Here is a 27,635-nt window from a genome sequence, read left to right as displayed (position 1 = left end):
ATGGTACTATGCTACTAGCGAAACACACTCGATAAAACCAGTTGTAATGAACCGTACTCGTTTGACACAAACACAAAAAGGACCCCACAAAGTGGGCACTCTTCCCCAATCATTTGTTTTATTAAAACGTCAAAGCCGGTCTCACAGAGATCGCTTTTTTCTTTACAGAGAACACAATAAATAGATCAGCGGGGACTCGTTAAGAGAGAAAAAAAAAACGATACAAAATATTATTTACATACCCTTCAATAGTGCAAACAGAAATAATACACATTGAATTCCTGCATTGTTATTGAAAGGGAATTACAACAGCTCGGAGTGAGTCAAACACATTTCATCTCAATTAGTCTCTGTGCAACACTTCGTTCCTCTTCGGTAAAGGAAACAAAAACAAAAATATATGAAATCAAACTCAAACTCAAAATCAGAGACCGAAATACCCCATAGGGATGATCAACATGCACCGTTATTGGGGTATACAGATCTTATATATATATTTTTTTTTTAAAGAAAAGACAAAAGACTCTCCTGGTGGTGCACAGACACTGTAGTTAGTAATGAATGAACACAAGTGGAGTTAGCGTTGTGCTAATCAGAGATCAAGGAGCAGCAGAGAAGTTTAGGGAAGAAATCCCAGAGCTGACTTCAACATGTGCTTTCCCTGCTGTAAGACATCGTACATTGATTATTCGATATTTGCTGTATGAGCTGAGAAAGCATAGATTGAGGGAACTGAATGGGGCTCTGAGTGCGAGAGGCCCTGAGTAAAAGACTCTATAGCACCATCGGAAGCTGGCGTTGTACTACATATTTTATATATGTGTGTGTGTGTGTGTGTGTGAAGGAAGGCTGTCCTGTGCTTGTGCACTTCCACAGAGCTACTCTAGCGAGACGTTTCAGGAGATCAGGAGCGGGTTAGACAAAAGAGACTACAACTAACAAACCAGATGTGTGAAATGTATACAAGTTATTCTGGTTTGTAGGACACAAAGCTCAACTGTATGATAAATTAATGTAAGTGTTTGGGCTTAGATCTGCCTCCCTCTGTAAGTGGATAGAGATATTAACCCCTACTGAACCATGAAAAGTGCACCAGAATGTCCACGTCATGATTACAAAAGCCTTTCAATCTGAAGACCTTATTCCTAAAAGACTGACTCAAATATCTGATTAATACCAGGGTCCACCACAAGGGGTGTTTTGAGGGCTATCTGCTCATGGGGTTAAGGAGGTGGAGTAATGAAATCTTTTCATTCTCGCCTTATATTACGTCGGATTTTAGAAAACAAGTTACAGCATAATCGATCTTTAACCGCGAGATTTTAGTGGACGTCCTGGTACACTGAAAAGCACAAGCGTGGGCAGGGTGGTGCCGCTACAATACTCCGGATCCGGATGGTGATAGCAAGTCGCCCTTATTGTACAGTCTGATGCCTTTTGTATAATTAACATTAAAGTGCTCAGATTCACTTCAAGTCTCCCAGTTTATGTACAGCGTTCACTCGCATCCACTCGAAATTAAACATGCATATATTGTTTTTGAAAAGCGACTCAAGTATGTTTTTCTTTTCTCAGGCCGAGTCTCTCTGTAGCTGAAAAAACGTCCAGTCCAGGCTGCACAGTGGCACGATCTTTTTAAATAGTCCGTCAGATTAGAAACAGGCGTTGACTGTTTTAGACGAGCGAAAGTACCAAAGGAGGAAAGAAGAGTGTGGGGTTCAAATACCTGATCAGGAGATTATTTTGTGCATAGAAGACCCATACATCCATAAATGACAAGGAACGAAAAGGGGGGGAAAAGGGGGAAAAGGTTGGCCACCGAGCAATGATCGTTTTGCGAATCATGCCAAAGCACTGTGTAATACTGCCACCTGGTGATTAAAAAAAAAAAAAAAGAGAAACATCTTCACGAGAGGAGCTTGATCAGAAAAGGATGACAGATTGAAATCATTTGAGATTGAAACGTTGGAAAGGAGGAAAAGCCTTTTGTTTTTTTTTATGCAAAGTGTATCCGGGTTACACTAACAGACAGCCTGTCGTTCGAACTCCGCCCACCTCCGGTTCCGAGTCTTTGGTTGGTTTTGGGAGGAGAAGCATCGCGAGACTCCTGGTTTGATGCAGAGTCAGAGAGCGCTTTGGTTTTCTTCTTGCTGAGAGTGAATAATGCACTTATTGCAGCGCTTTGGCTCTAATGGTGTGTGAGAATTGATGAAATATGGACTGACATCATCAGGAGCTGTCATTCCTCCTCAGGGTCATTAGATTAAAATAAATAATAAAACATCATCTTTCTCCGTCATGTTCAAGTGTCCTTGTACCTGGAGGCAAGAGTGAGAGAAGAATTTGGTTAGAAAAATATCAAACATTCGACGCGATTACGAGAGAGAAATGTCGAGATCACAAAAAAAACCCAAACAAATATTTTATATATATATATATATATATATATATATATATATATATATATATATATATATATATATATATATATATATATATATATATATATATAAATAATCCATGGCCTCTTAGGACTCCCGTAATATGACTTCTTAAATTTTTTTTTATGAAAATGATTGAATTTTTCATTATAAAACCGTGTTTCATAACATTGCATTAGTTTACTTCCTGGGGATTTACCAGAAATTGATGTGTCCATATAAAAAGCTTATATAAGAGATCGTGGTTGGATTGTCAAAAATAGAAAGGTTTGCGAATGTTCTTTGCTTGCGAGGAAGACTTTGAGACGTGTGTTTTATACTCCAGAGAGTGGATATAATGCATCGTACCTGCTGTGCAGAGTGAATTCAGGCATGGCTCCCAGGGTGCTCAGCTGCTCCTCCAGTGCCACGATGCGCAGGCCGATATACCCAGAGGACAACACGAGCAGCACCACCCTGAACACAAACACGCGAGTGTGTTATTAGCATTGCATCATACACACCGAGCTGCAAACGATCCAAAGTAAACCAAAAGTTATTTGCCAACATGCAATATATCATTTCAGCTTAAAAATAAAAGTTTCATAGAAATGATTAACATCCTGAAAAACAGCATACCAGCAGAATGCCACTTTGAGGAATCTTAATTGGCGTGCATAAACAAGTTGATATCTGGCCCTTGGCACAAGCTACTCCAAGATGATGACACTGGGCATCGCTTATCCGCCAATTAGTTAAGTTGGAAAGGCCAAATCTTTGGCGTGCCGGCTTGATTTTCACGTATGTGTGCGAGTGAGATGACAGATGCCGGTGGCAATCATAAATTATTGAGAGCGTTCAACCAACCGCGACTCACGCAGAATTCCACAAAACATACAAAACAGCAGGAAAGACAATATACTGTATAATGCATATAGAGCATTTCCTTAATGCTGCATGTGTGGAACAATCCAATGTTGCAGCAGACACTCCAGAAACATCCCGTCTTTTTTCTCTTTAACCCCTATCATTGCTTCTATCCGTACGTATTTAGACTTTTGTTTATTTACTTACAGCATTAAATAAATGAGCAGCAAAGTGTTCAGGCTGGCGGCTTCTCTCTGGATAAGCAACGATCTGGCACCGTCGGTCACACTCCACATCCACGAACCTCCTACACACAAACACACACATACATAAATTTCCAGGCTAATATCCTATAATATGACGTGTACGTGTGTAAACGTGTATGCGCTTTACCTGTGTACTCCTCTGTTGAACTCTGATCTTGTACTCTATGAGGATTTCTCAACATTGGAGGACTTCCATTCGAGGTTGAAGCTAAAAAACAGACACACATGGTTCAAATACTACTACACACAAACACACAGCACATTCTCTTTTGCTTTGCATTCTGTTCAGAGGATTTCTTCACACATATTTATAAAGTAAATTTACGGGTGGGCAAAAAAACGACAAAAATATCTCATCCTGATTCACATAGGAACATACAACGATTACATAATGTGAAATATGTGCATGCGTCTTGTGTCTCACCTCTGCGGAGTTTAGTAGGAGGCGGTTGGAGTAAAAGTCCTGAGTCTGTTCCATCAACCTCCTCGTAGGCGTCAGTAAGGCTTGATTGGCTCGAGTTCTGCAAACATTGACACGCGTATACAATCAGCCACCGCTACACATGGATGAAGTAAAAGAGAGAAAGCGAACGTGAAGGCCGATCTACTCACCATCGGTTTGCCCTGATCGAAGCTGTTCTCGGTGGATGAGAAAAGCGGGCTGCTGTTGGCGCTGCCGTCCTCCAGGTGGGTGCAAACGGCACGCAGCAACCTGTAGCAGCCTTCGCGGTTTCGCAGGGACACGAACAAATACTGCAAAATGAGCACAATAAAACAAAAAGCTCAACACGGAAACCTGCATACCAAAAATAAATGGACTTTTGCATTATTAAAAAAAAGATTATCCAAATTTGATGAAAATGCAAAAATTCATGCAACAAATGGATAAACAAAACAAAACTAAAATCCTGTCGTATATTAACACACAAGTTTAAAGCTGACCTTCTCTCCCAGGTTGCTGCGGATGGAGAGCGCATTTGGCACCAGCAGTGCTGTGTTCTGCTTCTTCAACACAGTGATATTAATCACCGGTATCACCACCTATTACAAACACACACACACACACACTTGTAAAATATATAGAACACACCCTACAGCTTATCCCTTCACCTTTAGAAAAAATACACATTAATGCTTTTATTACTTATATACGTTTTGAAAGATGTCTCAGGCCAAATTTGAATGATTTTTTTTATTTTTTATTTTAGTTCCTGCTCGTGCAACATAACGCGTTTGATTGTCAGGGCCTGGGTTATTGTGAAATGAAAGAGAAAGTTAGTAAGTTTCGGTATGAATAATAAAGATCTGATATAAAAGCTTTAGAATGTGCTTTAAACAATGACCATGCAGGAGATTGAAAAGTGTTCCGTCCCATATGAATTCTTGCATTAAACAATTTACTAGATTATTAATATCATGTTTGCCTGAAAGAAGGGTGGATTTTCTCAACCATGATATTAATACATCTGTGTTTACAGTCTCAAAGGTCAAGTCGAAATTACCTTGGTGGCTTTGAGGAGCACCGAGGAGTGAAAGCAAACGTTGTTCTCCGTGATATAGAGACGACCGTGGTAGGGTACCTCTCTCTGCAGAGCACAGATGTAGGCTGTAGAAAAAAACCGCAGATGCACACACAATTAGAAAAGGCTTACGCAGCAATCCTGGAAGTGTGAGGTCACTACATTTTACAGGCTTCCCATCAGCAGCTGTGTTTGCCTCGCCCCTGCCCTCGAGCTTCAAAGCTTCAGACAATTAAAGGTAAAGGTCGGTACCACCTCAGCAAACAAACCCGAGAACTTCGCAATCACTTAACAATACGAGAAAGCCGTAAGAACGGGAAAGTCGATATCATGTGACAGATGAGATGCATGATGAGGATATGATATGAGCGAAAGCAAATATTGCGCCGTGCGCGATTCGCACGATTCCCTTACCGTGCATTAAGTCTTCGCTCTCAGGGATGTCAGGAAAGAGTTTGTGGAATGTTTTGTTGTGCTTCATGAAGCTCTGTGGAGAAGGAAAAAGACAGAGGATTTAATTTAAATATTTTATACCAACTGGTTTAACTTTTCGCAATCGAGGACCCTTTTAAAAATAACTTATAATTGCAAGATAAAATAATAAATACCATGATAAGAATAATTGAAATTTTTCTACACATTGAAAATGACTTTCAGATCTCGATAATAATAATTTTTTTAAATAAATGTTGGGTTGTGATTTTAAAACCACTAAAATCAAGGGGGAAAAATAAAAAAATTAATCGACCAATCCACAGTAACCAGTGCACTGATTGCAGAGGCTTGTGTTGTATAATAAATGTTTCATTCAAGCAATTTTATGCATCGTGTCTCATTAATTAAGAAGGAGATTTCATAGAATAAAGAGGGGGAAAAAAGAAAATCGCCAAAAAAATAGGCATCATATTGGCCCCGATTTCTGAATAAAAAAACCCAAATCAGTCGACCTCTACCCTAGACCCCACTTTTGAGAAACGCTGGCTTCTCAGTAAAGCATTAACCTTTTGGACTACTGAGAAGACTAATCATTAAATCATGACGTGAATAGGAAATTATTGCGAAATCTACATAAAAAAAAAATTATTCATGATTTCTTCTAAAATGCAATTCATGGTGGCTTAGTGGTAATCAAGTACACCTACACTTCTTGAGTTCAAGCTGTCATTCCTTTCCAAATGTCCTCCTACTGTCTGAGACCTGAGGAGGGGGGGGAAGAAAAAAAAAAAAAAAGCAGAATGTTATTTATTTTAAGCAGATGCAAAGTTTAAAAACAACTCCAAGCACTCACTTCTTGGTCATATGTACTGTATGTGCTACAGATTTAGGTGGTGACTAAGAACAAAACAGGGATTACATTTTTTTTTAAAGACAAAAACACCACTCTACCTGGGCAGGGCCGGCCTGCTCTGGCACTTGTTCTGCTGCTCAATCTCGAGCTGTGCTTCCTCCAAACTGAAGGCTTTCTTTTGCTCTAGCTTCTTTTTCGCCATCTTCTCCTTCTTGGCTCTCGTGGGGAGAGACCCGCTCTCCACCGGATAGCTGCTATGAGGTGGAGAAAAAAAAAAAAAAAAGGTAAAAGGTTAAAAATGTGAAATGCGGTATTTAAGTAGTAAAGACTGTACACTCATTTGACAGCTGTGACGGAAAAAAAAGTCAGTCAGTCAGAAGATTAATAAATGTCAGTCTGTGGTTTGTGATTGTTGACTTTATCACTAACCCATTTCTACTTGATCTTATTTTCCACAATAGCTTAGGCAAATACGAGATTCCAAAGCTCATAGATGACCTTAAATCAATGCTACTCGCTTCACAAACATAAAATCTAACTGTATAAGACAAAAAGAAAAAGTTCCTACAGAGTCATGATGAGAAAAAAGCCATGAGACATTTACAATGTCCAAAAGGTTCCTTCTTTTTCCCCCCCAAACACTTGGGTAAAATCTATGATTGAGGGCGATGATAAAAATATACGTCGTCTTGATAAAACAGTTGATTTCTGACACAACAACCCATGTTTTATGACATGTACAAGTCCAGGAGTCTTATCTGGATTTTATGGTCTTGGATATTAAATATGGTCCTTGTTATTACTCACTTTCCATAACAGCAATTAAAATTGATTTTAGAGTGAGAGAAAGACGGAAAAACACGATCATATCTATTGACATCTGATCACGCATACCTGAACTCATGTAGTCGTTTGGATAATCTTAAACTCAGTGATCTATGCATAGCACGTAATCCTTTCGATGCGAGAGCAGTTTCAAGTCATTCCTTTGTAAATCACACTCATCTCGTACGAGCCATAAACAAAATAAATAACTCAAAACCTAGCTGTGTCTACTAAAATAAATAAATTATAATAATTAAAACGCTCAGTGCGCGACAGCAAACCGGCGCACAGTGTAAACCAGCTCCTCAACTGAACACAAATTCTTAAAAGAGGTGGGTCTTAGGTTTAAAAAGGTGTGACACAGCATGGCGTGATGAAACGAAACACCTCCGCCGGTGCACACAATGCAGCATACGCAAGCGTGCAGGTAAGAACTTGCCCCGATTAGGCAAGAACCAACCCCAATTGTTCCATTTCCTCTTTCCTCTCAATGAATCTCGCATCTGGGTTGCTATAATCAGAGTTGTTTTTGAGGGGGGAAATAACATCTAATAAAAAGTATATTGGAAAAAAATGAAAACACACAGACTAAGTGAGAATGTTTCTTTGGGTAGAGCGGAACTGATGACTGGCTTTGCTCTTAAAACCATCTGGGGAGAAAAATTACCAAGAGACCTGGAGTTAGTCGTAAACGTTGGCTTCCTGTGCAAGTTCTTCTTTTCGTGGAGGGCCTCAATTCTGTGGGAATAACCAGCATGTCAGGGGGCTGGTTCAAGTCTCTCTTATGACTATTCCCTTATGACTTTGACTATTGTACATTTACAATTGTAAAAAAGAAATGAATAAATCAAACAAAAAAAGAAGTTTTCTGTATCTTATGTTTTCAGTTTAAGAAAAAAAAACAGCCCAAAATATTTTTCATTAAACCAAAGCGACCTATTGTTTTAATTAACAGCTTGTCCTCATCTCTCTGTATAGATCGTGTTGCTCCTCATTAAACTACACATGCAGAAGAGGCTCTGATTAGAACACTACAGAGACTGATGTCTCTTCCTGACTCTACTGGAAGTCCCAGTTGCCTGATAACTGTTTGTCTTTTTCCATCCTTGGAGCACTATAAAGTAGCTGAGCTGTGGAGCTGTGTCGGCTCCATTGACAGCAAAAAACAAAACAAAAAGTTAACATGGAGCTGAGGTGTAGAGAGATGATGTTCCTCACAACTGTTGAAAGAAAAGACTAGGCTGAAAGAACAGAATTAGACCAACGTCTGTACTCCTACAATCTACAAACCCTGAACTGACAAAGAGGAAAAAACTACAGGTGCTTACATAGAAGTCCGTTTGAGTAGGGAATGTGTGTTAAGAGTGTGGACCGAAACGATCAGTCTGAGCGAGGTGGTCTCCGATGAATCTCTGCGAGAAGGCAATCAAACCTGAATACGTATTGCATTCTGTATTGCAGCACTTTTTAGATACGAGGCTAAAATGAACCTAATTCCAAACCGAAGCGAACAAAAATAAAAATTGCTTTTCCTCGATTCAGACTCTGCAGATGGATAAAACGTCCAAGAGGCCAAGCCGAAGCGTATTGGCAGCAAGCCTTCGCATTAAACCACGGACCATTTATGGAGCAGCAGGAATCAGATTACTTCATGTCCATAGGTGCGTTTTAGATCAGTGAAGAATCAGGCCATGGCTGTTTACTTTTTAAAAGGATTACTGGTAGGAGGAGCCTGGTGGGCAGAAGAAATGCTGGACACATAGAGTACATTTCTAAAAGGGCTAGGCTGTCCAAGCAAAACATGATAGCGTTGGACTCCAACTCTGCAGCCTCGATAGCGCAGAGTGCAACGTGAGCGCCTTTGACTGATTTCCTGTTTCACGAGGAGACAATAAGACGCTTGATAAAGCTCATGTGAAAAGACAGTTATTATAAAATGTTTTTAATAAACAACACGCCCGACGCAGGACCAAGAAACCAAACGAAATATGACAGTCACGTACTGTTTAGCACAGTTTTGCATTCCCACTGAAAGCCACTGAAGTTTGGCAAGAGCTTAAAGAGAGCAGATCGTTTAAAGCCACAGTGACCTAGATTCCAAAATGTGAAAGAAAGAAAAAATTAAATGCTGGTAGCCTAGCCACATTCAGAGCTAAATGCTAACCACATCAGGTAAGACCGTGAGAGACTGCGTCAATTCAAAGCGTTTCACAGGAAGAGGTTTCGTTAAAACAAAAGGTTCTGCTAAACAGGAGCAGGAAGTGTATAGTGTATGTGTGAAGACAAAGTTACCATGATGTGGTAATTTAATATAAACATAGATAGCCAGGGCTATAAAAACGACTCAGACCAAGGACTAAATTGAGGCACAGGCCTTTAAAAAAAAAAAAAAAAAACGCTCAACAGGAAACACATGATCCTGTAAATCTACTCGCTCACATCCTGTTCCAAATCAGTGAGTCGTTATATCGTATCATTTTCTTTCAAAGGATTTCCCACAATGCATATGTAGATCCAAAAAAGTTCAGAAGTATACTTTGCAGTCATGAAAGAATACTTTTATTGAGTAAAGAGTATTTCGAAAGAACAGATGTTTAATTCGAAAAAAGGTGGTCCCAGGATATCCATTATATCTTGCAAAAGTGGATTACGACAATTTCTTATGCTATCCATATTGAATCGTTTACACCCCGTTGCCTGGATCTTTTCTGCTTTTAAAATGCACATTTCCTCATTCAGACAGAGGACGTCAGCCATTTTGACACAATCAAAACATGTCTCACTAATCTGCTTTTGGCTGCATGAATCTTATAAAGACAGCCAGAACATGACTGCCCATGGAGTTTTTTCACTCTTAAATACATAATCGTTAAAGACCAGCGCATTCAGCGGTATAAAGATCGCTTCAGGTAACGTCTTCTGTGTTGACGTAAAGGAAGTGAGAGCGATTCTTTGTTATCGTCCGATTAAGCAAGTCTTTGGACTTTTGTCTTCTTTCTAGGCCATGGTTCACTCCATGCGGATCCTTACAAGAATTCCAGAAGGAGCCGAAGACGCGCTGAAGTAAAGGTTTTCGAAACAATGAGTCAGTAACACATTCCGGGTGCTACGCTCAAATGTTTGACAATCGTTAAATCCGCTTTTACAGTCCCACTTCCTTAACGGCGCAACGCAGAAAAACCACCTGGACGCGGGGATTGTTTCGACCAAACTACTTATAGAACAATTTCTGACACAAATTTACCACAAGAAATTTACTAAAGTTCCCCTTTAATTCTCCAGAACGACTCAAAACCAACCAACGCTGTAAAACAGTGATGTGAAAGCTCTCCTACCTCACCACTTCCTCTCCTCTACAGCATCTACAGCATCTGCTCGTTCCAAAAGGCTCGGACGCTTTTCGCGGTCCATGACAGACTTGGATGGCGAGGTCCTGGATAGATTGAACTGAAGAACGAGTTCTCAACCTGTTACCTCACAGCTAGAAACAGAGACGATGCTGGGTCTAAAGGTCTCTTCTTTTACAGCCACTGCTCTTACGCAAACAGATCTGTAGCTTTCCAATGAGAGAAAAAGAGTGAGAGAGAGGACGTTTTTCCCATAAGGCACTACCTCCAACTGTGCAGTTTCCTTGGCAACAAGGGAGGGCTGTGTTGGGATCGGTGGGTGGTGGAAAAGGACGCAGTGTCTTTGCGCTCTCATTTAAATTCCGTCAAAAGACTCTTTGGTGGAATGGAAAGCGTGCACATGGCCAGAGAAAAGTGAGACAATGGGGAGCCTCACAAAAGGGTCTGGGAAAAGGTGCAGTTTCTCGAATTAAAGTAGGGAGAAACAAAGAACAGGCCTCTAAATTATTCCATGACAAACGTGGCAGTCTGGATTGAAGTTCGTAAAAAAAAACAAATCGGTTCTGACTGAACTGTATATTGCGTGGTTACCCAGGGTGTTCACACCTTATAGGACTTGGGACTTTTGATGACGCAATGGAAGAAATTTAGGCTCTGTATGATTTTCATATAAGCAGTAATTTAGGTAAACAGTTTGCTCAATTCAGAGGAAGCCGTTTTTCGATCAAAGGGCTAGAAAGTGCAGAGTTACAGCCGATGATTAAGTCAGTCCAGGGTGCAATCGAGCTTTCTAACCGGTTAGCTAATGGTGTTGAATAATCCACGTGTTACACAACCTGGGCATCTCCTGCTTTAGGACATACTTAGTAATGGAACGAGAGTACAGCTTGCCTGAAACGGGCAGCAGGAAATCGGGAATGAGAAACCGACTACTGTTCAAGATTTGAGTCAGTAACAATACATTTCTTTACTTTTTCAGTGATGCGTTTGGATTAAATATTTTAATTAAAAAAACTTTTGGATTTTAATGCATAAAGATCTGCAGCTATGCTGCCCATTAGACAGGACGCAATGCACAGACAAATATCAGTTCAAATCTCAGTCAGGTCTCTTTATTGCTTTCAAATCAACACGGAATTAAAGAGAATGTTGAGATTTTCAACATAATGTTGAAATTTTCATAATGTACATTACAGCACATGACAGTTCTTTCTTCGTATATCCCACTGATGTAAGAAATCTGGGGTCAGAGCGCAGGGTCAGCCATGATACAGCATCCCTGGAGCACAGGGGACTAAGGACCTTGTTCAAGGGCCCAAAGAGCTGCAGCTTGGTAAAACTGGGGCTTGAACCTCTGACCTTCCAATCTGTAACCCAAAGCCTAACCCTTTCCTTAATACATAATGTGTAGGGTCTGAAAAAGTGGAAAGCGAGCAAACATCTGGAAGCCATAAATAGAAGAAAAGGCTTTTCTCAAACCACAGCTCAGCCACGAGACAATAAGTAAATGCCGCTGTACATGGTCACGCTCTAACCCGGCGCGATGGTCAGATCCGCCTGAACGCCAATGGCTGCGACGCCACACAACAATGGGCCACTTGTGAACAGGCCAGCGGGTCCAGCGCCCCAGCGTTGGAGTGGTGTGGCTCGATTCATCACACTGACTTCCTCTGACAGACTTTCCACACAGAAGATGCCTTTCTTTCTACCGGTTAACACGGCCAGGAGTGAACCTCGTGGACTTCCCACCCGGGACTCACGTGATTCTGACAAGCAGCAGCTGACAGGAAAGAGAAATTCATGGCAAGACAATCAACCTGTCAAACTTAAAACGCCACACTGTTACTGTAAAGTATAAAAAGGAATTGTGGATTTCATCATACTTTTATTTTAATCATTACTTACACAAAACTAATTATTTTATATACACGTTTCTCTGTATTTCTGACACATGGTACAATATAAGGGAAGTTTGGTCCACCTTATATTGCCCATGTCATGTTAGGGGGGGCTTTATGTGTTTCTACACAAACACATGATCACAGTCATCATAATTATATTATTACATGGGCAACAATGGTACTAATAAACACTTATCTGTTTAGGATTTTCTTGTTAAAAGGCTTAACCAGTCTTTTATTCGCACCTCATGATGCGTGAGAAGCAAGGAAATGGGTGTCTGGTGTGCGATTTCTTAGAATCAACCAACACAAAGAAGAGATGTGAGAAAAACGAAAGTGTAATAAAGGCGAAGCTGCCTATATGATACGCCTAGAATTTACTGAGGTCAAAAATTAGGCAAACTGTCTTGAACTTTTTGCTCGACTCGTTTCAACTTAACACCCTGCAGAAAAATCATTAACACGTCTCTGGGAAACGAAGCAGAGGCCCGTCCACACGGGGCCCTGTAAAGTCACTCGCTTGCGTACGTCTGTAATTTGGGCCGTCGTTACGTCTCTGTGTGTAATTATTGCTAACTTTCCTCCTCATTTTAGCGTAATGTATATGCTTGCTAACAAACTGCCAAAAACATAGCAGTTAGGTTTTATAAACACTAAAATGGAAGATATGGAAGAGTTATTAGATGATAAAAAATAAAAATATAAAAACAGCAACATCTCAGAAAAGTGCATCATGCCAATAATTTTGCAATATATCAAACCATGATCTGGACACAGGCCCAGTTGGAATGAGACCTGAGCTTTCATTATAGACACTCGCTGCTGTACGATGTCATCATAACAACCCACACACTCCCACAGGGGACCACGGAAACCACAAGCTATCAGCTCGTCAGCTGCTTTTCCAAGTACTGGAGGTTGGATTGTGACTCCTTTTGGAAACGGCATTAGCTCACACAGGCTGCGAAGAACTCAACACTTGGCACAGCACCTGTAACTGACCTACACATGGCGGGTAAAAATAGAACGACAAACACCAAACAAATGTCCTACAGCCAAAGTACAGCATTCACGTGCATGCTTTTAATCGGAAGGCATAAAACTAAATCAAATATGGAGATTTAAATCAGCAAGACAAAACTTTTTTTTTCCATTGCAACAAATATTGCATCAAATATACACTATACTGGAAAATGTATTGGGACACCAGACTTTTCCAGCCATACGTGGTTCTTCCCCAAACTGTTACTATAAATTTGGAGGCACACAATTGGACTTTGGATGTGGTAGAATGGGATTTTTCCTTTAGTTAAACAAGGAGACATAGTTCAAGCCCATGTCCCAGCATGACAATGTGCACAAAATGGGCTCCATGGAAATACAGTTTGGAGTGCAAGATCTTGACTGTTGAACCAATTGAACACCATTGAAATGAACTGGAACACTGACTGCACCCCAGGACTCCTCACCTCACCTACATTAGTACCTGATTTGACTTAATCTCACACAAATCTCCAGAAACACTCCAGAAAAAATTTGTGGAACATATTCCAGAGTGGAGGTTATTTTAATAACAAATCGAGACTAAATGTGGAATGGGACGTTCGAAATGCAGATGCCAGGTGTCCACAAACTTTTGTCCAAATAGTGCAGTAAAAAAAAAAAAAAATACAAAAGGCATTTAGTTTGGAAAATTGTTCACTAACGCACAATGTAATGTAAAAGCGTTACGATCGCAAAACGATTTCTGGCCCGATTTCTGACAATAGTCACATGTAGTGAAAGTTGCAAATGCGATGCTCAACTAAAGGCTGCAAACGGACCTTGCAGAACAGCCAGAAATAGGACACTGGCATTGACCAAAAAGATTAAGGAAACGTGCAACTGCAGAGAAAAAAAAGATATCCCTAGTTGTGCAACTGATGATGTACACACAACATAGTAATTTTCTTTAACCAAAAAACAACCATTAGACAATTTTCATTGTATAACGGCATCGAAAAAAGACATTTTTTTCAACTAAAATGTATCACAATCTTAAAATTCTGCATAATTGAAAAGTGAAAAAAAAAACAGCTGAAGGCTCTAGAGCGTTCTACAGACCACACCTAAACAAACGGCAATATGAAGCCTGATGAGCTGACAAGCAAGTGACTGAAAACGTCCCGGAAAACAAAAGTATGGTCTTAAAAGACGTCCCACGGTGCACAATTAACTTAATTATTCATTGCCTGACGTAATCAAACGAAGTCGTCTAAAGCAAGCAATCCAGTCACACGTGGTTGAATAGACAACCATTTGCACGGGCACAACAGACAAGTAGGCTTTAATTAGGACCAGACACCTTTAACGGTCAGGAATTCACACGTGTAGGGATTAAACACAGTCTCCCAGGCCGATATCTGATATGCACATGGTGCATTGGCACCGGTGTAGACCTGAATGTTCACTTGTGGATTAAATGCTACCAAGGTGATGGTGATACGATGATATTTTGTAAATGAAGCATTTTCCATGGCTTAAAATAAGCATACAACATGTAATATAAAACATGAAAACAAACCAAGGAGAAATCATGAACCTTCGAACCCCAAAGGTGAGGAAGGAGGTCAAACAGCTACAAACCTCACCAGCCAATGAGCAATCAGACAGTTTTTATGTATGTATATAAAACATAATTATGCATATAAATATAATATATGAAATATATGTGTGTGTATGTATGAAGTATGATTATATAAAAGTTATGCCAAGATGCATCACACACACACACACACACATTATATATATATATATATATATATATATATATATATATATATATACACATACATACACATACATACACAAATATACATATGTATAAGACACGTATGTATTTATATAAATAGGATACAAAGTTTTCTGATATATGTAAATATATTCTAATATAAATATATTTAAATAAATGAGAAATCTGTGCCTCCCTCCTGGACCAATACCAGCTGATCCGCCCATGACACAATAATGACAGGGTGGATTACAACATTTACAAACAAAACCCAGTATTTTAGTTTCCAACCATTTAATATTTAAATGAATAAAAAATAAAACTACATTACAAACCACGTGCTCTTATTATTCACAATATAATAAAATGTGAGGGGTCGTGAAGAAAAACCCGACCAGGCTAATGCAAGTTATTGTGAGTAATTCAGGCTGAAATAAAGTACATTAATACAAATATAAATAAAACAAAGCTTAAGAATGAAATATTTAACAAACATGTTTTAAAGAGTGAATTGTTTGGTGAATTGCTGGATATAAAAGTTGATCTACCAAATATGGAAGTGAAACATTAAGATTATACAAATACAAATATTTGCTATAAATAATTAAAAAGATGTAAGGAGTTTGAATATATTTATATTGGTAATAAAATCCATTTCTGTGTATTTTTAGTGAGTATTTCTGACTGAAAGGGTCGCCGTGCTAGCGGTTGAGAAGCAGCGGATTAGCCGGCTAACGGACTCACCTTTCCTTCATTAAATGCTTGATACCGAAGATGGCTTTCTCGTCGATTTTCCTCAGAAAAGTCTTCAGTCTCTCTCTCTTGTTTTCGAGCATCCTTCCTCAAACTCTGACACCCGTTTCCCTTCCCGAGTTTGGACTCCGCTCCGCTGCTTTTCCGCCGACGCGCTGTAATGAGTCTCCCTTTTCCGCTAAGCCATTCACACAGTTAAGCAGACGCCATTCCCCTTCTCATCATTATACATACACACGCGCGCGCACGCACGCATACACACGCACGCGCGCGCACGTCCTGCATCCGGATTGGCTAATCGCTCACACCACGCGGAGCGCTGGCCAATCACAACCGGAGTTAACCCCACGCGCCGCCAACCAATCAGCGGTCACATAAAATCAACAAATCAGAAGCGTGCAAAGGCGGAACCCATTCATCTAACCCTGAAGCGGGATGAACCGGATATGTGGGTGGAGAGAAGACAATAACCCCTCCCTCTTATATGCTAATTAAAATGAGACAAAATCGGACCAAATGCTTTTGACCAATCGAATCGCAGCGCGTGCGAAAAAAAGAATCGCGTGTCAGGATCGGCTTCCAATCAGAACGCAGCCGCATGTTTGAAGCTCCACCCACTTCCTTATAAGGACGGAGCGGTGGCTGGAAATGGGGAATATGCGTGTTTGCGGACTTCATAGGGTTTTTGGTGAATAAATAACGGTGTGATTGTGGGTTTTTCCTCCCGCTCACATGCTCTGTGAATATGACATCTTGTGATGCGTGTGGTACATATTATTATTGTATTGTCACGCGGTGTTTCACAGTCCATATATTTATAATAATAATATATAATAGAATAATATACCTTTTTATTTATGTATACACCTCCTTAAAACTTATAATTTCTTATGTAAAACCTTTCTTATGTATCCATCTATTCAAGTATATGTATAAAGATTGTGATAGATATAAATATATACACACATCATATTCTTGCTCTAATATGATTGTATTAGGGGCGTAACGGTACACAATATTCACGGTTCATTGCGGTTTTTAACTCACAGTTCGGTTCATTTTCTGTACTTAGAAAAAAGGCAAAACATAAAACTGCTTGTTTTGTATTAACACAGTTTATGATTATTAACATTTGTGATCATCAACATTCAAACCGTTTACATTTGTAAATCGATTCAAATAAAATGCCCGCTTGGTAAAACATTATATAAAAATAGCATAATATATTATTTTATACAAACAAAATAGAATAAAGAAAAATGCAAAACACTTTAGTGATTAAACTAAACAATCACTTGAATTGGAACAAATTAAATTGGTTGAATAAAATTTAATGGAAAAATGTAATAGTTTACATTTGTTAGCCCCCATTTGCGTAATACAAATGTGTGCGTGTTTTAGATTAATATTTAATTTTCTAAAGATATGGTCTAATTAACTGTTCTACTTATTTCAGCATACTTTAACAAATGTCTTAAATCCTTCTATCATTCATTCACTCCCTCGATATGTGGAATTGTCAGGATTTTCTCCTTTTAAGATAAATTTTAAAGCTGGACATAAAACGCTAAAGAATCCATAGCATTAGTGTTAGCAGCTAGCTACTTCCTGGTTAGTGGCTAACACATGCGTTATGGTTTCTTTAGCGTTTTCATGCATATTTCCTCTACGGCGTGAGTAGTCACAGTGACACAGCGCAAACTCTACTTTCTATTATTCTTTTTTTTATGTTTTGAAGTTATATAATAATAGTTTAATGATAGTCAAAAAAAAAAAAAAGCGCTTAAAGTGCGAAGGTGGAGACTAAACAAATTTGCGGTCCGCCACTTAATATATATATATATATATATATATATATATATATATATATATATATATATATATATATATATATAGAGAGAGAGAGAGAGAGAGAGAGAGAGAGAGAACTATCCACACTTAAACCCTATCAAGTCTTATTATTTAATCCCAGACAGACGTTGATGATGTTGAGATCAGGGCTCTGTGGGGGCCAAAACTATTACTTCCACCAGGACTCCATGTTCTTTTTTACGCTGAAGATAGTACATAATGACATTGGCTGTATGTTTGGGATCATTGTCCTGCTGCAGCACATCTTGAAACCCCAGTCTGCTGTCTGCAATCTTTGCCTGGTAGAGACTTTGCTGGTACAGTAGAACCTTGTGTCTTGTTGCTGTGCACATGGTGTATGATCTGTTACATGAAACTGTCTTTCATAAACTCTGTACTGGGCACTGTAGTTATAGAACACAGCAATTACTATTTGTCAAAATTCAGCTTTCCATAAGAGAAGAAAAGTACTAGGACTCTGTGTCTTTGTCTAATGGTTAACAAGGTTGTCTTGGATCTTGGACTATTCCTGCATGCAGAACAATTTTGAAGCTTGTTTATATATCCAGGTTTTTTTATTTGCTTTTATATATAAGTTAAAATAAGTCTCAAGACTATGGTCATTGTATAGTAAACAAAGCATTAATACAAAACTATCATTAAAATTGCACCTGGTACTTTTCTCTTTGCTGCTTTTTACATTAGGAATTTCCCATAATTAAACTTGCTGTTATACAAAACTAATGCATGACAAGGTTATGTCCAAGATTATACTCAATATCATGGTTTGGAAAATCACGATTAGAATGATTTTACTTTAAGGATGCGACAGGAAATTTGCATAATCCTCCACGTTTTGACCAAAAATTTTATTATTATTGAGTAATGTTTCGACTGTCATCAGTTTTGCTTATTCTTTTGGATAAATGGTGGCAATCATTTTGAATTTGACCCTGTTTTATAACAGAGCCGGAGTATATGTACTAAATATCTTGCATATCTGTACTTGTACATATAACTCAGCCTATTCAGCAAGGCATTTTTACAAAAACATGAACATGGAGAAGATGGCAATTATAGCACATTACAACACATGGAGAGGAAAAAGTAAAAACCATGCTAAAAGAACATGCTAACCATGGATCAGCCACCATATTTGTTTAGAAATTAGCATACAGTAGCTCCAGGAAATTTAAAAAAAAAACAAATGTTGGACCCCAGGCGAGTGTTGTAAATGAGGTATTTTGCCTCATAACATTGCCTCATAGATACATATATACAAATGTAGACTCTTAGAGTATGTATAACAGGGTCCTTTGCATAGAACTTGTTTTTCTTTTTCACGTAATAGGCTAATTTTAGATATTAACCTGGCACATACCCTGTTTGTTTCATCACTTGTTCATGTCTAAATTTTTGTGGTGCATTTGCAATGTAAAAAGAAAGGCCGAAAAGCACCATGTAGTCATCATTGGGTCCCAAGAATCATGTATTAATCTAGACTGTTGGCAAGCCTATTACTAATGTTTTTAATATTGTGTGAATGGTAAAAAAAAAAAAAAAACCTACCAAGAGTTCTGCTTTCAGTATTAGTCTTCTGAATTTTCTAGATTAGTAAATAGTTTTGAGTTTACAGTAAAGGTATTCATTCTGAGACACAGATCAACAATACAATTATGACAACAGCAGAAAGTTAAAAACGAAGTCAATCTAGTCAGTGTGTTAAACGGTAATGAAATCGCAAATGATTACAGTTTGATTTGGAAGAAAACAAAACAAAACAGATGAACATAATAGCACGTGGAACACAGTGGTGAAGTGGATAGTACTACTGCCATACAGTTCCAGGTTCCACAGTTCCATCCTAAACTCAGGTTTAACGCCTACCTCCAAAAAATGTGCCAGCAGTAGGTGTCCTGTCTATGCTAAATGACCTCTAGGTATTAGAGGTGAGTGTGAGAATGTGTATAGGGGCTTTGCATAGGAATGCAATAATCCAAGTCAAGTCAAGAAGCTTTTACTGTCATTTCAACCAGGACCCCGGGGCTACATAAAACAACTTAGAGCTTCATCACACAACGTAGAGCTACATACACAACACAGAACTAAAGTTTAAAGTAAGTTGTCCTAGCCAAATAAAGTGCATCGTGTGCAACCCGGTGCAAGCAGTGCAAACAAAAGACAGTGCAAACAAACAACACAAAAATATATATTAATAATGTACAGTATGTTGTCCAGTTTGCATGCATTTGCATGTATGTTGTTCCTGTTATACACTGAAAAACTGAAAGTCACTTTGGGAAGGGAAAGATGATTGTGCATATAAAAATATGATATAATAATAAAACTGTATACAATATCTCCTACAATCAGTATAGTATAATAACAACAAATTTCATGGTACATTTTCAACTCTACACTCAGATGCTGCAGATTTTAGACAAAAACTATGAAACATTTTTCAACTGTGCCAACATTTGCCATATAAAACAAAAAGTATATTGTGTCCTGTAACTACTGTATATTGCACATTCACACAGTTCATTCAATTGTTGTTTGTGGATCACCTGCAAAATGTCCATTTTTCCCTTTAGCAAGCTCATTGTGCAGGCGTTTTATTACAGTTTTTCTCAGTCGCTTTGGAACATTTCTCAAATTATTTTTAATATTTGCCATCAGAATAACAAGTCCTTTTGTCATTGTTCCAAAAAAGATAGTCAAAACGTTTAGTCATATTGTCAGTATGAAGGCACACGGTTTCAGTTCCTGATGTAAACTTCAGGTTTGGATCACAATGATAGAAAATGCACAAGGCTGAATTTCTTCTATGAATTTCAACAGCACAAATGTACCTTTACTTTATGTGGGATATTGATTGCAAGAGACCGGACTGGATTCACACTTACTGTATTTTACTTTAGTGTTTATTTGTTTCCTGGTTGTTCATCCATTTTCAGAAATTGTAATTCGTGTTTTGCTCCGTCACCAATTGAAGGTTCACAAGATTCACCTTTGACCAATTTTAGAGAACTAGTTTATCATTGGTGATCTGATGCCGTACACTCGCCTAATTAGTGGCATTCAAGATTTAATTGCACAATTCATCAATTCATGACACATTTACAAAAAAAAAGTTTAATAGAAATGTGAAGAAGATAAGATACACAGATTATGATAATTGCTTTAACCATTTTGCATGCAATGACTTATTCAATGATCTAATCCCTAGATGTTTTGGGGGTTTTAAGACTATTCAGGTGAGAAACTGTATAATATATTTTGATCTACATGAAATGAACAACTGATAATAAAGGAAACAGCAGACAGTTGTGCACACTCAATAAAAGTAATTTGTTCAATGAGAAATTGCTTTTATGATGTGCACAAGTGACTACATGATGTGGATGTTGAACAAGTAGTGTTGAGAATTTCATTTCTGATCTGAGAAACGTTCCAAAGCCACTGAAAAAAACTGTATGTAATCTGGGACACATTATTACACATCTGACCTGAATCTGAAAAAGCAAAAAAATAACACACAGTGTCTACATATGTGATGTATATGCAGTGTATGAAATTCACTAGTGAAGGAAAAAAATTGAGGTAAAAAGCAAGGTAGAACATAAAACAGGGCTGTTTTACAGCTGTGTTTTATGGCTTACTGTCCTTTACAGGTGTGTTCAAGGCTGTCAAACGCGATAAAGTGTCTCATTCAGGGTTTCATGCACATTATCTGGCTCATTTTGCTGATAGCTTTACAGAAAGAATACCTTCCATGAAATTCTTTGAGTTGAGGTGATAACGGAGCTCGTTTGATCAAAATAAATAGATAAAATGCAACATTAAATTCAATGGGCACCATTTTAAACGTAATATTATATCAAGTCAAGTCAAGTCAAGTTTATTTGTATAGCGCTTTTCACAACAGACATTGTCTCAAAGCAGCTTTACAGAAATCAACAGTCAAGGTGAATAGTGTGCATTTATCCCTGATGAGCAGCCATGTCACACTAATAATATTAATTGTGTGCAAATTTATTATGTGCAATATACTGTATAACCCCTCCCCCTCCCTACACACACACACACACACACACACACACACACACACACACACACACACAGATGTAGGTGATATTAAATATAGTTAAATTCACACAAACTATTTGATATGCAAAATCTTGACTGAACTGAAGCATTACACAATTTAACAAAGTCTTTGTGGAAAATGAAAGCAATGTCAGAGATTTTGGAGGTATTAGTCATATTTGCATTCATTTGGTTTGTTATAGCTTTTAGCACAGCTTGTCTTGTATTTATTACTGACTCGGTGAAGATACAGCTCACAGGAACGGAGTCTAAACAGTTCAGGGTCAAAACCCTGAGATAAAATTAATTCATAAGGCTGTTGAGTTTAATGAATCATCCAGAAAATCAGTTAACAAAGATATGATTAAAGAGTACCACCCATACATTCTAGTTAAATTCAGTATAATCCGATCGCTAATCCAAATGAAATGATACACAGAAACTGCTTGTAACCATCGATGGCAAGATGACATTAATAACATAACAGCCTGAAACAAAATAAAGCTGATAGGATCACACTTTAGCTGAGCAGATGTTTATAGAGTGCACCTGTAATAGGTAGTTGACAGTACAGTCATCTATTATACAGTCATCCAGCATACAGTCATATATTATACAGTCATCCAGCATACAGTCATATATTATACAGTCATCCAGCATACAGTCATATATTATACAATCACCCAGCATACAAATATACAGAACATAATCATTTAGTATGCAATCATTTATTATATAGTCATTAAGTAAAGCTATCCATCATACAATCATTGACCATACAGTCATCCAGCATACAGCCATCCAGCATACACTCATCTACTATACAATCATCCAGCATACACTCATCTACTATACAATCATCCATCATACAATCATCCAGCATACAATCACACAGCATACAATCAACTACTATATAATCATCCAGCATACATTCAGTATACAATAATCCAGCATACAATCATCTAGTATATATTCATCCAGTATACAATCAACTACTATACAATCATCCAGCATACAATCATGCAGCATACAATCATCCAGTAAACAATCAACTGATATACAAACATCCAGCATACAATCATCCAGTATATACTATATATAATCATTCAGCATACAATCAACTAGTATACAATTATCTAATATACAATCATCCGTCAAGTCAAGTTAAGTTAAGTCAAATCAAGAAGCTTTTATTGTCATTTTAACCATATATAGCTGACGCATGACACAGTGAAATGAAACAACATTCCTCCTGAACCCTGGTGCTACATACAACAACAATCACATAAAACAGAAAACACAGGGCGAAGGACTAGTAAGTGTCCTCGCCAGATAAAGTGCATCGCGTGCAACCTTCTGCAAACAGTGCAAAGACAACACAACACAGTGCAAGACAATACAGGACAGTGCAATACAACACAAGACAGTGTAAGACAAATACACAAAATACAAAATAGCGCCACCAGTAAACCCGTTGTATATTGCACAAGAGGTGTAAAAGGAACAGTAACAAAAAATGTAAACAAAATGTTGTGCAAAAAGAGCAATACAGCAGCAATCCAGAAAAGATGTGCAAAAATGGCATGTAAACAGTTTATGGTAATGAAGTGAGTGGTACTGAAGACATGAATGTGTGAAGTGAGTACGAGTGTGTGTTGAGTCTGGGTTGTATAGATCAGTCCCACAGTTTCACAGTGTGTGTGTGTGTGTGTGTGTGTGTGTGTGTGTGTGTGTGTGAAAGTTCAGTTCAGTTCTGTGTTGAGAAGCCTGATGGTTTGAGGGAAGAAACTGTTACACAGTCTGGATGTGATGGCCCGAATGCTTCGGAACCGCTTCCCTGATGGCAGGAGGGTGAAGAGTGTGTGTGATGGGTTTGTGGGATCGTCCACAATGCTGTTGGCTTTGCGGATGCAGCGTGTGGTGTAAATGTTCATGATAGAGGGGAGAGAGACTCCGATGATCTTCTCAGCTGTCCTCACTATCCTCTGTAGGGTCTTGCGATCCGAGACGGTGCAGTTCCCAAACCAGGCAGTGATGCAGCTGCTCAAGATGCTCTCAATGGTCCATCTGTAGAACGTGGTCAGGATGGGGGGAGGTAGATTGGCTTTCCTCAGCCTCTCAGAAAGTGGAGACGCTGCTGTGCTTTCTTGGTGATGGAGCTGGTGTTGAGTGACCAGATGAGGGTATCCAGCATACAATCATTTAGTATACAATCATCCAGCTTACAATCAACTACTATACAATAATTCAGCAAATAGTTATCCAGTATACAATTGTCCCACATACAATCATTCAGCATATAGTCATCTAGTTTACATTCATTTAGTATTAGTGTTAGCAGCTAGCTACTTCCTGGTTAGTGGCTAACACATGCGTTATGGTTTCTTTAGCGTTTTCATGCATATTTCCTCTACGGCGTGAGTAGTCACAGTGACACAGCGCAAACTCTACTTTCTATTATTCTATTATTCTATTATAGACAGTTCTCCAGCATACAGTCATCAAGCATAGAGCCATCCAAAATACAAGCATCCAGCTTAAAGTTATCCAGCACACAGTCATTCAGCATACAATCATTCAGCATACAGTCATAGCAACTCAATTTGAGTGTAACGTCATTTACCAGGGTTGACGAGTTCAAACCAAATAAAAAAATAAATAAAAAAATGTAAATACAAAAATTTAAGTTTTTTTCTTAACCTTCTATATGTTTTTTTTAATGTTAGTGATCTCTAAAAGTTATTCACTTCTTTCCACTAAACAACAGCTTCTTCCTTTCTTGTTCCTTTTCTCTTCCTAGGTGTAAGCAATGTCTCTTCTGCCAGATAGGAATAATAACAGATAACTCAGACTCAGTATTCTTTAGGTGCACGACTATTTTATGTCCTGTTTCTGTCTCCTATATCAATAATAAGACCTTTGGCTAAAGCGGTGTCACATTTCTCCTTGGCAAAGCTAATAGCACTCACCTGTTCCTGTTACCTGGTTACCCTCATCACTAATTCAACATCAGACCCAGCACGGGGCAGCTGTGTATGTGTGTGTGTGTGTATATGTGTTCAGGCCAGACAGCTTACAGAAGGGCTCGGGGAAAAAGTCTGAAGACGAACTGATGCAGGACGGAGATGCCATGAGCCCTCAAATGCAGGACTCCAAGAGCTTGCCTGGGGAGGAGGAAAGCAACATAATGCCCTCTGCACCACCATTACCAACTTCACCCCCTTCTCCACCGTGTCCGAGACCGAAATTGATATTTCACACGCAGCTTGCTCATGGAAGTCCTACAGGCCGCATTCATGGATTCACCAATGTGAAAGAGCTCTATGCCAAGATCGCAGAGGTCTTCAACATTTCTCCCTCTGAGGTAAGCCACAAAGGAATAAAAATGAGCAAAACATGTATAATAATAATAATAATTATACATGTATAATAATCACTACTCGCATGAGACAGAATGGGTTTCTCATAATGGACCAAACCAAGCACAGGCTGACTTCTAATGGTAAGGTCATATATATATATATATATATATATATATATATATATATATATAGAGAGAGAGAGAGAGAGAGAGAGAGAGAGAATAATAAGATACACAATATTTTTGTATTGTTATTTATATTTTTATTATTTAATATATATAAAATAATACTTTTATATCTATATAGATTGTAATATAATGCCTAAAACTGACTCCACAGCCATAAAGACAAATATTTGGTATATTTCGTGTTATTTTTTTAACAAAATCCGAACAAATTGTTGCAAACCTACCTCACAAAAAATGCTATGTGCAACACTGACATGAAATACACTTTGCTGGTTACAATATGTCAGGTCTTTCTTTAAAATCCTCCAGAAATAAACAAAACAAATCAAAACAAATTAACAGACCCACCTGCAAGATGAAAATGCTGTATTTTGTAATTGTATTTCTCAACATGCATGTATGAACAAAATAGTTATGATATATGTTAAATTATGATTTTTTAAAAATAAAATTCATATAACACATGACACAGATAAGATACACTTACAGAACTTTTTATTCCCAAATGTTTTTGGATTAAAGATGCATTCTGTTACATAAAAAGAGTCATGACAGATCTGTACGTTTAGTGTTTTTCGCATTCAACGAAAGGCTTTTCGGTTTAGCGTGTTTGGGTTTGGAAGGAAACGCATTTTGTAGCATATTAGAGACATGCAGCTGCTTATCTGCCTTTGTGTCGTTTGCCCTACATCACTTTTATTATACCAATGATGAGACCTTGTGATATAATGCATTGCTCAACACTAATAGCTTCTTTGAAAAGCTATTGATAGATATTAAAATTGATCTCCACCGGCTATAAAGTTCTTTTACACTATTTGTTTCTTGTAATAATAAAGAAAATCCATTGAAACCAATCACACTTACGCTATTGAATTAAAGGATATCAATTACAGTTCTTTGCATCCTTCCTTTCTAATATAAAGATTGGAAAATAACACTTTCAACACTTTACAACACTTTTTGAGTAATGTAATTAGATCAGAATCAATTATTATTAGTGTAAATGTACAAAGCTATTCTGTAATTTTTGAATATATGTATGCATTTATGTTTTTCTTTAAGTGAAGAAATAACCAAGATAATGCTACCTATGTAGCAAACTCATTGACTACACAATATACAATAAAACTGCACATGTCCTTGAAAGGATCCCTTATCGACAGTCCTTTCTAACTGTCACTTAGTTGCAGTTCCACCCCATTAAATGTGTTTATCTACTCCAGGTCCTAGTGCCTGTTTAGACTTAAGACATGTGCATATGCAAATCGGACACACAAGATTGTGAACAAAGGTTTGGGGGACCACCTAATCGTAAGATTCAAATACTATTTGACATCCAATTCCACACTGAAATTCCTATAATAACCTCCACTGTTATGGAAGATGTTCCACTAGATTTTTGAGTGTTATTTGGAGATTTGTGTGAGTCTCATTCAGCCTTAGGAGTTGTAGTAAAGTCAGGTACTGATGTAGGAGAGGAGGCCTGGGGTGCAGTCAGGTTTAAACACATTCATCCCAAAGATGTTTAGTTGGGTTGAGTTCAGAGCTCTACAGCAGGAGTTCTTCCACTTCAAACCATGTGAACCTTATACTTGTGGAGCTGGCTTTGTGCACAGCGTCTATGGTTTTGTTGTTTATTCTGCAAAGATCTGCAGAGACCAGATACTCAAACATAAATCACAGTATTTTAATATTGATATTAAAATTAATAAAATACCATAGGTGACCTGGTTGGACACTGTAAAATTAATTTTCTGACAATTTTCCATATTAGACTAAGATTCTGATATTGGATTTATGGAGAAATGCGTGTGGGATTTTATCCACCCTCAAAGCTCATGATCATTATTTGGTAAAAAAGACATTAATGGTAGCAGCAGTCACTTTGAGTAGTGATTAATGACTAGCCAGAAAGATGCTGTGCTGTACACTGCTGTATAAATGCAAATGGAGTAGTAATTATTATTTTTTTTTATCTAGACTTAGAATAAAATATTTGGACTGCTGATAATGACATGCCTACAAATGAAATTCTTCATTTTGTAATTTGCAGCTGAATAAAATGTGTAGATGATAAGTGCTTTATTCTGTTTTACTATCATCAGCCTCAAAATTGAGAAATTATCTTTAATGAGGCTTTTGTTTTTATTTGTTTCATTTTTTGCAGTTAACTATTTTAATATTA

The 27,635-nt window shown here is 38.0% G+C and overlaps 2 protein-coding genes across 7 annotated transcripts in view; one reads left to right on the top strand and one right to left on the bottom strand.

The window, feature by feature from the left end:
- Positions 1 to 101: 101 nt before the first annotated feature.
- si:zfos-943e10.1 (GRAM domain-containing protein 2B) lies at positions 102 to 16,197 on the bottom strand. Of its 6 annotated transcripts, none has more exons than XM_046857180.1 (12): positions 15,949 to 16,197; positions 6,460 to 6,612; positions 6,216 to 6,270; positions 5,488 to 5,560; positions 5,056 to 5,159; positions 4,496 to 4,594; positions 4,166 to 4,306; positions 3,978 to 4,074; positions 3,681 to 3,761; positions 3,495 to 3,594; positions 2,790 to 2,897; positions 102 to 2,318 (listed from the first exon to the last, which is right to left on the bottom strand). In XM_046857180.1, the coding sequence occupies exons 1-12, from the start codon at positions 16,038 to 16,040 to the stop codon at positions 2,303 to 2,305; spliced, it is 1,119 nt and encodes a 372-aa protein (XP_046713136.1). In that variant the 5' UTR covers positions 16,041 to 16,197; the 3' UTR covers positions 102 to 2,302. The 6 variants fall into 6 exon arrangements, with proteins under 6 accessions (XP_046713136.1, XP_046713135.1, XP_046713139.1 ...); XM_046857179.1 differs by having other exon boundaries at positions 6,460 to 6,615; positions 15,949 to 16,196; XM_046857183.1 differs by lacking the exon at positions 15,949 to 16,197 and adding an exon at positions 10,522 to 10,770 and having other exon boundaries at positions 6,460 to 6,615.
- A 7,746-nt stretch (positions 16,198 to 23,943) lies between these two features.
- gipc3 (GIPC PDZ domain containing family, member 3) overlaps positions 23,944 to 27,635 on the top strand; it is a 22,333-nt gene continuing 18,641 nt past the window's right edge. Inside the window, exons 1-2 of the mRNA XM_046856952.1 lie at positions 23,944 to 24,080; positions 24,961 to 25,261. Coding sequence (XP_046712908.1) covers positions 25,010 to 25,261 — 252 coding nt within the window. The 5' untranslated portion in view covers positions 23,944 to 24,080; positions 24,961 to 25,009. The remainder of the gene's footprint in view (positions 24,081 to 24,960; positions 25,262 to 27,635) is intronic.

The sequence above is a fragment of the Silurus meridionalis genome, chromosome 9 (genome assembly GCF_014805685.1).
Source record: "Silurus meridionalis isolate SWU-2019-XX chromosome 9, ASM1480568v1, whole genome shotgun sequence".
Classification (NCBI taxonomy): domain Eukaryota; kingdom Metazoa; phylum Chordata; class Actinopteri; order Siluriformes; family Siluridae; genus Silurus; species Silurus meridionalis.
This window is presented reverse-complemented; position numbering and strand designations above follow the sequence as displayed.

Excerpts from the sequence above, each read along its gene's own strand:
- si:zfos-943e10.1 (XM_046857179.1), bottom strand. The coding sequence starts at position 16,040 with ATGCTCGAAAACAAGAGAGAGAGACTGAAGACTTTTCTGAGGAAAATC. Across the intron at positions 4,595-5,055 it reads TGCTCCTCAAAGCCACCAAG|GTGGTGATACCGGTGATTAA; the intron begins GTAATTTCGACT and ends TGTTTGTAATAG. Across the intron at positions 4,075-4,165 it reads TCGATCAGGGCAAACCGATG|AACTCGAGCCAATCAAGCCT; the intron begins GTGAGTAGATCG and ends CAATGTTTGCAG.